This window comes from Pseudopipra pipra, chromosome 17, assembly GCF_036250125.1.
Source record: "Pseudopipra pipra isolate bDixPip1 chromosome 17, bDixPip1.hap1, whole genome shotgun sequence".
Lineage (NCBI taxonomy): Eukaryota > Metazoa > Chordata > Aves > Passeriformes > Pipridae > Pseudopipra > Pseudopipra pipra.
Genome location: NC_087565.1, coordinates 2574177 through 2586335, shown reverse-complemented (window position 1 = coordinate 2586335; position 12159 = coordinate 2574177). Strand labels below are relative to the sequence as shown.

The 12159-nt window shown below is 54.7% G+C and overlaps 1 protein-coding gene across 3 annotated transcripts in view; it reads right to left on the bottom strand.

Annotated features, from left to right (window-relative positions):
* CDH22 (cadherin 22) overlaps positions 1-12159 on the bottom strand; it is a 76684-nt gene that overhangs the window by 41724 nt on the left and 22801 nt on the right. For all 3 annotated transcript variants that reach the window (XM_064673729.1, XM_064673731.1, XM_064673730.1), the window contains exons 2-3: positions 9753-10715; positions 5531-5825 (exon numbers count right to left, since the gene is read on the bottom strand). In XM_064673729.1, the coding sequence (XP_064529799.1) occupies positions 5531-5825; positions 9753-9977 (520 nt within the window). In that variant the 5' untranslated portion in view covers positions 9978-10715. The remainder of the gene's footprint in view (positions 1-5530; positions 5826-9752; positions 10716-12159) is intronic.

The following is a 12159-nucleotide window of genomic DNA, read 5'->3' as shown; positions in this document are numbered from 1 at the left end:
AGAAGTACAGCCGGGCTCTGGGCCAGCAAAGAGGCAAATGAGCAGCAGGAAAAGCCAACACTTGCTAAAATCAACCGTCCCTGCCCACAGCCACAGACACCCTTCCGTGGTGGAGCCAGGAGTCTCCAGATGCTCTCTAGACCCAGCTCTGGGGTCCACCCAACATCTCCAGCTCAGGCAGAGCCCAAGGATGCTCTCCAGCTGTGCTGAGAGCCCTTTCTGTTTGGATCTGACCAGCTCCAGGACAGCACTTGGGCATTTCACCTCCACAGAACATGAGGAACCCTGCAAGGAGTGCTGTGTCATGCAAACCCACGTGCCCTGGGCTGATGCCAGTGTGCAGCACTCCCATCCCAGTGGCCTGGGTGCCGTGGGGCAGGAGGCAGGTGGGATTTTATGAACAATGCAATTTACAGCTTTTGCTGGCCCCAAAAACCTGCAGTGGCTGATGCACCCCAGAAACATGCAGGCAGGACCATCAGGGAAGAAAATGAACTAGAGAAGCTTAAAAATTACTGGAGCAGAAGTGAGTTTCTTGCAATCTCGTGAACATTCTGACTTGGTAGAAAGCCAGACCCAGAGGAGATTCACTGCACAGCCTTCACACCCCACAGGACAAGCCCGAGGGCACTAACCTGGCAGGGGTGCAAACACTCAAATGTGCTCCTGTGAAACATCTGTTGGGGTGTCCGACCACAGAAACCCACGGCACAAAGCACCCCAGCCCTGGCACCAAGCAGGTAAACGTGGTGCCTTGGGGAGCAAACCAAAGCATTTCATGAAGGGGCTCATCTTCCCTGAGGGGCTGTGCACATGCACACTGGATGAGGTGCTCAGATGGACAGGGCAGAGCATCCAGAGTCTGCCCCACGACCCAGAGCAGATGGGGAAGGACTTGTCTCACTAAGGACCAACAGACAGTGCAAGCCCCAGCTCCCAGACACTTGCTGTCCCAGCAGATTCCAGATGCACACAACTGCTTTAAGCACTATCTATCAAGGGGAAAAAAAAAAATCAGACTGCCTGCAAGTGTTCTGGCTCTATGGTAAACAAAGTGTTTTTCTCTGCTTCCAGCCTGGAGATTAAACAATTTCTTTTCACAATAATCACTTCTGCATTCAGCCAGCTTTGTGCTAGAGTCAGGGCTTGACCCCAAGTTTCTGTCTGTACAGCCAAATCGTCTCTAATCTGGACATGGTGCTACACAGAGAAATGAGAGCAAAATACACCAAGGGAAGAGTGATGTTCTGATGAAAGGATGTGCATTTCCTGGCATGCCCCTCACTCCAGGCTCTGCATGCTCCCCAAACAGCCCAGAAGTGAGGTCTGGGCTTCAACACCCACCCTGTGCAACCAACAGAGCTGTCTTGCAGGAGGCACCGTGTGTTGGATTTGGGCTCACGCCTGAGTGCAGCAGACAGCTGTTAAGCAGACCCCGGGGAGCTCAGGAAAGGTGCCCAAAATACAGCTAATTTTAGCATCTCCTGTAACAAGGTGAAGCTCCTGCAGTTCCAAGGCTGTTGGCTGGGTCCCATCCTACCTTCTGCAGCTGTAGGTCTGGATCCTGCTCAACTCAGATGTTTTGGATTGATCCACACCGGGGTATGCACAGAGGCTGAGCCTCAGGTGCCAGCACAGAGCAGCCTGGAAGCTCTTGGCCAGCAAACCTAGGATGACAGGGCAGCAGTGGAGGTGTAAACAGGGTTTGCAGCTCAGGCCCCCTCCTGCAGACAGACTGCTCCCCCAGCAGCAGGCGTGGGGGGAGTCAGCAAAAATGCTCCCAGGCAGCACCACCAGCCCCTGCCTTCCTCAGCCTGTGTGACCCCAGTGCATTCCCTCCAGCCCTGCTCCCCTGGGGGGCTGAGCAGGGACCCCTCCACCCCACCACAGCCCTGGCTGTCTTCCCTGCCAGACCCAGGTCCAGCTGCCTCTTCTGCATCCCAACAGCATCCCACATTGTGTAGAAAACACTGACTTCTCCAGCCTGGCTCATGGGCTGGGGTTGTCTCCAGGCACCACCTCTGCCCTTTACAAATCCCAGACTTCCCGACCATCATGCATCTGCCACTTTTGATCCACCAGTAACAGCAACCCTTTTTCTTTTCCCTTTGCAGAGTTTAACAGTGTGTCTGGATAAGTTCAGGACAGAAAACAACCACGACTGAAGAAGTTCCCAAGCTGAAACCAAATGCTGGCTGGGAGAGTATCAAGAGGAGCATCACACATTCCGTGTGTGCTGTTCCTCCTCCCTAAGTGTGCACTCTGACCACTGTCAAGGCAAGATCCTGGAACAAAGAGGCCTTTAGTCCACTCTGACTTAGTCTCAAGCAGCACATATGCTGTCTACCAAAACACACTGTCCTGGCCCCAGCGCAGAGCAAGGGGCAGCTGTGCCCCCTGTTACTTCCAGTTACTCTGAGAGTTTGTGCAGTTCTCTCATTTGTTATTCCCTCTTAGACACTAGGAAATCAAATGACTTTCCCTCCCAATTAGTACTCCTTCATTATGCAAATAATGTCCTTTGATCTGCTCCTGCTGTCACAGAGCGGATCTGACTGTATTTGGTTTATTCCTCTTCACGCCCCAGGAAGGCACCCACCTCTGGGAGTGAGGACTCTGCTTCTGGCAGGGAATGGAGAGTGTGTCTGAGAGCTGCCTGGAGTGGGAACTAAAACCACCCAAGCACAAACCCCAGCGAGGTCTGGGAAGGCAGGAGCATGAGAGGAGAAAGAAGGGCTCACCCTTCACTTTTCAGGCTGGGCTGCAGAGCAAAGGCTGTCAGAGCAGCAAGACAGGGAATGAGCAGCTCTTTACAAACAAGCTGGAGAGCAGCCCTGCTCCTGGGGTGTCCCTTTCCCCAGCAGAGCACAGCTGAACCCAAATGGAGCTGAGAGCAGGCATGTTTTCCTGTGGGTCCCCAGGCTTTGATGTTGATACACTAATAGCCAACCCAAGCTCTCCAGCCCTCCTACCCCTGCTTGGCCAGCACCAAGCTGGGATCACCTCCATCCACACTCAGGAAGGCAGCAAGGCACACTCCCCATTCACTCTCGTGAAAATACCCCACAGGTCTAGGGAAGATGATCTGCCCAGCTTAGAGTCATCGCTACCAATGCCAACCACAACAAAGCCAGGATCACAGCTGCAACCAGGCTTGATGCCACAAAAGGAGCACTCCCACACAAAAAGGACCTGGCAGGGCATTTCCCATAAGAACACCCTGAACTTCACCTCCCCAGCCCAGGCAGCTTCCCATGTCCTGCATCCTCAGCACCTTCCTACAGCATCTGGAGCTGAACTTCACACACCAGGTCCATGACCAGCCCCATCTCCCTCCCAGCTGCTGAACCTCAGAGCAGAAAGCTCTGTGTCAGGCTTGCCTGTTTATGCTTTCACAGGACGTGTCCATCTTGTCCTTCGTGCTGCCTGTTCCTGGGTAAGCCGAGGGATAAGCGGGAAGGAGCTGGGGACTTGCAGCAGCAGAAGCATGTGGGTACCCTCCGGCTCTGCACTCACACTGTGCAGCAGCACCACGTGAGGGTGATGTGTGAGGCTCTCCCTGGGCCATCTCCAGGGGGAAGATGCTCCGGAGGAGCCCGTGTGCTCCCCAGGATGGCCAGGCTGCACAAGGCTTTGAGGCTGTCACAGGCAGACAGCCCGGAAAGCAGAACAGGCTCTTGGCTTCAGCTCCCCTCTCCAAGCACGCAGCTTGGAAGCACAGCCCACGCCGTTCACAGCACTTCTCTTTACTTTTAACTTCCAAGTATTTTAATTTGCAGGAATCGCCTCCTTTCATGTTGTGAAACCGTGTTTCTTTCTCCCTCTGATCTCCAATTTCGCATAGAAACTGTCTCCTTTGATATGTCTTGTTCGCATCAGTCTGATCAGGCGGCTCCATAATTGTTAGTGATTTTCAAAGAACTAGGATCCTTGTCTAATACTCAGAGTTGAGAATTCCTTGCTTTTTAAAATGTTGTTCAAGCAAATTAGATTAATTTAATTTCTTTATTCTCTTTGGGAACTGGATGCCTCCTGCTTTGGTGCCCACATGCTGTCTTTCATTTCTCCAGGAGCACATGGCTGCAGTTCAAGGGGTCATTCTCTGTGCAGGTAACGGGAAGAGGAAGGAGAGCTTGGGATGCCTCGGGAGAGCTTGTTCTCCATACATCAACAGAATCCAGGCAGCAGCAGCTCCTCTGGTGCGGGCAATTCCTGTACATCTGTACCTGCTGGAGGCCACGCACCAGCTTTGCAATATGCTGCATATTAACCACGGAGAGGCAGAGCTCTGTCCTGAGGCAGTGCAGACCCGAGCACCATCCCCTGAGCTCTGCTTCCAGGATGTCTCTGCAGCCAGACCTTCCTGCAGCAGCACAACAGGATCTGGCAGCTCACCTGACCTGACCTGTCAAGCCCTGGTGCAGCTTCCCCGGGGGTCTCACCACAGTCCTGGCACCATTCCTGTCTCCTGTGCCAACTCATTCCTTTCTGACACTGTTGGGGACCCGCCTTATCTTCGATGTTAGTCTTTCACAGGCTGTCTTCTACCTGGATGCAGCCTTTGAGAACAGTGCTTTAGAGCTTCTGCCGACACACACAGCCTGCTACGAGCTCAGGCTTGTCAGTGGGGGTAACAGAGAGCCTGGCATGGACTGGGAACAGCATGGGCAGTGCAGCACCAGCCACTTTCCTGGACTCCAGCTGTGCTCAGCAGCATGGGAATCCAGCACCAAGCCAGCACAGGAGCAAGGCCAGCAGCACTGCAGCTCACACACCACCTCCCTGCACCCCTCCTGACACCTGGGTGAGCACAAAGGTGACTGTCCTGCTCAGCCATCCTGGGGGATGGACTCCTGCAGCCCCATGATACACATCCCAGCCTGGCCCTCAGTGCTTCAGCAAGGCTGATCACCAACACACTTAAAAGGGGCCTGGTGCCAAGGGGACGGGCAGCTAATGGTAACAGAGGGGAGCCACACTTCTGTCACAGGGACATGAATTCCTCAATCTCAGCCAACAAATCCTGGCCCATCAGAGGAGGGATGGATCCAGCTGAGAGGGGCTTGGCACTGCTGCATGGGGACACACAAGGGATGACGGCTGGGCAGCGCAGCACACAGAGGATGGCCTGAGGAGGGGAAAAAGCACCACACAGGCTAATCTGAACCACAGGCAGACATGAGCCCCTTGGCATGCAAGGGCTTAGTCCAACCTCCCAGCATTTAGGAGCGAGGGGGCTGTGCAAAGCCAGAGTCAGTGCACAGCGGGCAGCTGGCACCGCCACGACCCGTCCCCAGAGCACGGCTTAGGGCTGAGACTGAGCGCTCAGACACAGGCTGGCAATCAGCTCAGAGGATTTATCCACTTGTTTTTCTTAAGCCACCTTATTTATTTTTTCCCTTTTGGCTCCCTAGCACTGGAATCCCTGGGATTTGCAGGTGGTTTCAAGGGGTACAGAAGGCTCGAGGTTTTTTTGACAGGAGAGAGGCGCAGGTTTCCCAACCCACGTCCTCCCACCCGGGAGACCTACCAATGGGGGAGAGCTCAGCCACGCTGCCGATGTAGGGCCCCTCCAGGAAGCGTGGCTCGCTGTCGTTGATGTCCTGCACCTTGATGATGAACTCCGACTCGGGCTCCAGCAGCTGATCCGTCTGCCGGTCGCGGGCCTGTGCCCGCAGCGTGTAGAAGGTTTTCTGCTCCCGGTCCAGGCGCTCGGTGGCGTGGATGTCACCTGTGATCTCGTCGATGAGGAAGATGGTCCCTGCGCCCTCCCCGGAGATGGTGTACTTGATGGAGCCATCTCCCTCATCCGAGTCCGAGTGGATCTGCCAGGGAAAGAGGGAGAGGGTGGGAGCTGGCTGGGGCTGTGCTTGTGCCCAGCTCCAGCCAAGACTGCAAGGGTCTGGAGCCTCTGCACAAGGTACCCACAGTGCCTGCATGATGCCTCTCTGCTCCCATTGGGCTGGAGAGTGGCAGAGAGCACCATTAGACAACTCCCGTGCATGAAGGAAGACCCAATAAACTGGAACTTCTGTCTTGCCTACCCTGCTCTGCAGAGCAGAAATCCTGCCAGTGCCCACCCACACCACACACCCAGGGACAAACCCCACCAACAAGCAGTTAGGAGATGAGGGAAAAGGAAAGGACAACTCAGCTGCACTCCAGAGAAAGAGATTTCCCTATGGCCAAGAACCCAGGTCTCTGGCAGTGTGGGATCGCCTCTCCCAAGCTGCACAGGTACCTCATCATCAGCATTCACCCCCCCTTACACATCCAGCTGCCCAAAGTCCATCCCCATCTGCCCCTCTGCCCCAGCCACAGCCACCCTCCATAATCTGGGCAGCTGGTGCTGACAAATCTCCCTGCCTAAGAGCTCACACACTCACTACACTCCTGGGCTGGGTTTACATGGCAAGGTAACAGGGGCTCACAACATCCTAACATCACACCCAGAGCCCCACCTGGGCAAAGCCTGCAGAGGGTGTGACAAATCAGGCTCATGTTCAGGACTAAAACCAGACCCTGCCAAAGATGCTTTCGCAGCCAGTCTCTGCTTCATTTTCTAATTAAGACAGTGTTTGAAATAAGGAACAGAAAGGGTAAACAGCAGCTCCCCATGGACCAGGAGCTGACTGGAATCCAGGCCAGACGTCCAGAGATAATTTTATTGGTGGCATTAAACTGAGTTATGAGGTTTTTACAATCCAGCCACTTATGAGAAATCTATTAACAGTAACTGGACAGGCAGAATGCATCTTGACAGAGAGCAGCACAGGCATTAATTGGGACAATCCATAACGGGACAGGCCCCCGGAAAGGTTTCATCAGCTGCTTTCATTTGTTTCCTACAATTTCTGCCTAGAATCAGCAAAGTCATGTTGCCCCCTCCAAAAAAAAGAAAAAAGCCATCCATTAATCGGCTAATGAAATATGAAAATGTTTATGGGCCATTCAATCTTCCAAACTGCAGTTCTATAACCCACCTTTCAGACATACAGCTCTACCAGGAAGAATTTATACCAGAGCTGCCTCTTTTTTACGATGCCTTCATTATATTTGTCTTGTTAGATACAGTTTATGTATTTATTTCATGAGTGAGGGACCCACGCGTTAGACAATTCAATGCATTTTGCAGAACACTCACAAATTACTGCCCATGGTGACACATCTCCCAAGGCTTGCCTGGAAAGAGACCTTCACTCAGCTCACAAACAGGGCTGTGAGCCCAGCAGTGTCTGGGACCATCGTGGTGGCTCGGTGCCACTTGGGATGTGCCTAAGGGGTGGGTCAATCCCACCCTGGCCACCCGGAGCATCCTGCCCTGGACTGTGGGGAGAGTCATCACACCCTGGCCACCAAGTCCCAGCCCTCCCTGCTGGCTGCTGGAGAGCTTGCTGCCCTCTCTCTTCACTTTGTTATCCTCTCCCCAGTTCCCACTGCTCCACGAGCTTTTCAGAACGAAGAAGGAGCACCTGGTCTGCAGAGCGCAAGTAACTGCATTTTTCTTCTGAACACCAGGCTCATGATTAATAATTAGGGCAGAGATAAAGCACCCAGCACCTCTTCCCAGCATCACACTGAGTTCTCAGCACAACCTCTTCACATATTTGCTCATCACTGACTGCTCGGAGCAGACACCAGCATCCCTGCAAACTGGAATGCTAGGAAGAAAAATGGAGCCTGGGCTCAGGGGGCTGCAGAGATTGATTTACAAGGGAAGATTAAAAGAGCTAAATCTGTGCTGCTTGGCTAAACAACAACTAATGGGGGAGGGCCAGATTGCAGACTACAGGCACCCGAGGGGAGATGCCATGGGCCCAGATCACATCCCAGGGATGTTCTCTCCTCCTGGCCTCGCTGCTACAGCGGGCAGGCTTGGGGAGCACCATGTTCCCAGGCAGCCTCGGGGATCCCATCACCCCTGGGCATGGCAGGAGAGCCAAGTCACACAGCCCTGGCACAGAACTGCTGGCTGGGGATGCCAGCAGCACTGTGCCCCGGGAGGAGAGGGACCCCCCTTGCCCAGCCAAGGACAGCAGTGCCCGCAGCACCAGGGCGTCCAGAGGGCAGACAAAAGGCTGATCTGTCCTGTTTGTTGAACAGGAAAAGAGTTTCCTTGTCCTAAAAGACTACAACCAGGATTTTTACGAAGTCATTAATTACATACTAATAATTAAATCAAAATTAAATGTGAACAGAGGTGCACATTCCTTATTAAAAGCAATTAAACAGAAAGCACAGATACACAAATAAAAAATGACTCCAGGGCTAGAAAAGAAAGAAAATCAAATAAAAACTAGCCCGTAATAACGGCGCACTCTGTTTGCTCCAACTCATAAAGCCCAAGTTCATCAATTTTCTTTAAATATTAGCAACTTAATTAAATCTGCTTTTTTCCCTTTAATCCTCTCCTCTATCTAAAATAGATCTGTCCACATGCAGAAGTTTGTAACTAGTGCTGACCCCATAATTCTATTTAAAAAACCCAAAGAAATCCACATCAAACTGACAGCAGCCTCAGGGGAAATTACAGTTCAGAAGAAGGATTAGCTAGAGAACCCAGATTTTATGGAAATGGTATCGGCCCTTCGGAAAGCACATGTAGGTGTGTGAGAGGCATCCACAGAGGGCAAGCCCCTGCTACCCTGCAGGGTCCTCCCTGTGCAGGAAGGCTCCAGATCCACGGGCTGTGTCAGGAGGGCTGTCACACTGCTAGGGACCACCCAGGAGGGCACCACATCTTTTCCCAGCCCCTGGAGAAGCCTGGCCCTGGTGGCTTTCAGCCCTGGGGAGCAGAATCCACAGGGACTGACCTCAGTGCTGACTTGTTCTGAGCGGGGCAGGTGATGGGGTGGGTGGTGTGGACAGAGGCTGCAAAATGGGTGAGTTGTAGCTTTTGGTTCATTCAGAGCCACGGCCCTGTGACAGGGCCTGGTGCCTCCGCTGCTCCCAGGGGAGCCAGGAATTAGCTGTGCCTGCTCCGAGGGCGGCGGAGGAGCGCGGCTTGGAGCGTCTGCTGAAACGGACACAAATCACTGCTGAAATCCCAGCTGGCCCCCGGCCAGGAAACCCATTTTCAAGCCTCCTCCAGACTCATGCCCAGACGGCCGAGGCCATCAGCCAGCCCTGCTGTACAAGCTCTTGGGAACTTTGGGGTGAGCCCACATCCCCAGCTCCAGCTGGACTGCAGTGTGCTCCTCCGACTGGTCCCAGCAGCCAGCACTGCCTTCACCAGTATACAAATAACACATCTTCCCAATGCGTGGGAGACAAGGACAGCTTCTCCACAGCTCCCAGGAAACATTGAAGCCCAGCAACCCCAAGCTGAAGTGCTCTTTTAGCCTCAGGACAGGAGGAGTGAAAGGAGCAAAGGTTCATGTCCAGCCTCTGCAGGAGGTCACACACCAGTGAAGTGACAAGCTCCCACCAACAGACCCGGTTCTGCCCAGCAAGGCACTGTCACCTGCCAGCAGCTCCCAAAGAGATGGGGCTCCTTGCACCCACCCCCAACACCACAGGAACCCAGCACACGACTGTAAGAACACAGACATGAATTCTGGAGTGCTCCTATCATAGTCTCTGGGAGCACATTAACCTCCCCACCCCCAGCAGGGATGAGGCTCCTGCCATCCCAGTCCACAGAGCACCTCTGTGAGCACCCTTCACATAGGTCCCCTCTCTCCCCTGCACTGCCAGCATGTCTGCTCTGCCACTGTCTCTCTCAGCCCCATGGAAACACTGGGCTAGCTTACCTTCCCCACGTACAGCGGCTCCGTGCCCGTGTACTCCTCCACCACGAAGAACTGATTCCAGACCCAGCCACGCTTCACTCGCCCTCCGGCCAGCAGCGCAGGGTCCCCTGGCTGCCCTAGGCCAGGGCCCTCCACCGCCGTGTGCACGGCCCAGGACCCCAGCTCCTGGATGGCACAGAACAGCAGCAGCATGGTCCACGAGAAGCCCTGCAGACCCTTCGCCATTGCACTCTAGGAGGATGCATGAGCAGGAGTTGTTGGACAGGCAGCTAGCATCCTTTAGGGAAGAGTAGGAGGGAAGTCCACACTAGCAGCGTGAGGCTGCCCCGTCAGTGCAGAGCATCCCCATCCCTGCTGCATGCCGTGCCCAGCAGCTGGAGCACTCCTGTCCCACCACGAGTCACATCTGTGAGGAGAGGTGTCCCAGACTGCCCGCTGCCAGCGTGGGAGCAGTCAGTGCTGGTGCCTCACGGGCTGCTCCTGGGTCTCCAGAGAAGAGTCTGGCAGCTGGCATTTGTCCCCAGGGGCAGAGCTGGGCGGCTCCGTGCTCGGCTGCTGCCGGTCTCGCTGGGGAGCAGGGGATGCTCAGCCTGCTGCCCACCCCCGCGGCGGGCAGGGGACGCCGCAGCAGCGCGCGGGGCACGGGCACCCGCAACCCTCATTCACGGGAGGCAAAGGAAAGCTGTTCCGCCTGTGTTTTCACGGAGGAGTTAACAGGATGAGCTGCTGTGGCCAACGCCCACCTGTCCCGGGGCAGCCTTGGGTTACTGTGCCAGGGGTCTGGCAGTGCAGGCGCCTGTGCCACACGTGCAGTTCACAAGGAGGCCATTTGTAACTCCCATCTTCAGGGGCACGACACCCCAGCACCCGGTGAAGGGTCCTTTGCCCAGTTGATCCCGGTCACTTCCATCCTCGCTGGCTCATGCAGGGAGGTGCAGGGTGGCCAGCAGCGTCTCCAGGAGCCTGGAAAAGGCCAAGGTGTCAGTGCCAGTGTGCAAGCAGGGCCTCATGTCCCCCCATGCTGCTCCTGCAGCCTTGGTCAGCGTCCCACCCTGCCCTGCCCCACAGCAGAGCCCAGCCCCACAGGTCCTGCCAGAGCAGGAACACAGAAGGGGGGTTGCAGAGCTCTCAGCACTGTGGACATCTACTCCAGCAAGGACTCAGAGACCAAGGACCCCGCTGACAAGGGTACCCCCCCACCACACAGCCCTGGCTGCTGACGGGAGCAGGGTCTGTGCCTGGAGGGGGTCATTGCTGCCCACACTGTCAGGAGATGTGCAGGAGCACCCCCAGCACTGCACAGCTGCTGTTGCCTGCGCAGGACCAGACCACACCAGTCCTGCCCTCGCAGACAAGGCTCACGCTGGGGGATGCCAGCACCTGACCATGTCCAGCTGCTCCTGAGAGCCTTCCCTGCAGAAGCTTTGCTGTCCTCTCACTTCTGCAGCCATGGGCGGGAGAAAAGCATCTGTTCAAGAAATCACCACCTGGCCGACTTTAAAGGTAACAGTTTAAAAAGGGCTCCGGGGTAAGTTTGAAGGCACCTGCAGGGCACTAAGGACTGAGCCATGAGGCCTTTGGCCCAGAGTACAGTACATCCAGTCAGCACCTGGGGAGAAGAGACCTGATCAGGAGATGGGGATGCAGCATCCATCTCTCCCTGCACCAACATCCTGAGCTTCCACCAGAGCTCTGCGATTCCAGCCACAGCCTGAGCTACTCATGAAACATGCACCAGTCTGCAGAATTAATCTCCTGTCAGCTGTTACTCTAAATAGGAGGGGGAAAGAGGATGACCAGAGAGGGAGATGTTCCTGAACTAGATGTCCATCTACTCCCCATAGAAAGGGAATTGGACTGTGCTCTTCACAGACCCCCCCATGAATCCAAACAGCCCCAGCAGTCCAGAGCAGGGACAGCTCCCAAGTATTTCCCCAGCTCTTACCCACATTTGCCATTCCCCTGTGTGACTGCACCAAAAGGCCATTTCCCAAAGCATCCAGTGAGCTGCCTTGCCATTTCTGCATTCACTTGTCTGGACTAACACTTCACTGAGAACCACGAGGCACCAGTGCCAGGCATTGTTCTGCACTGCCTGTTTGTGGTTCACAGGTAGTATGTCACACAACGTGCACAGACCTATTCACTCAAAGGGTTCACACACATTCCAGCCCATGCACAGCTAAGATAACTCACACACACTGGCACTCTTTTGTCTGTATTTGTGCCTCATCTGGGTGCACACACATTTCCTCTCCATGTACACATGCTATATTCCACTCACACATGCACATCAGCTGTCACATGTGCCAGCCCTGTGCGCTTCATGCTCCAAGGAACACAGGGTCTCCAGTGTATTTTTATGTTAGCAATCATGGTACAGAAGCACTAACATTCCTCCCCACTC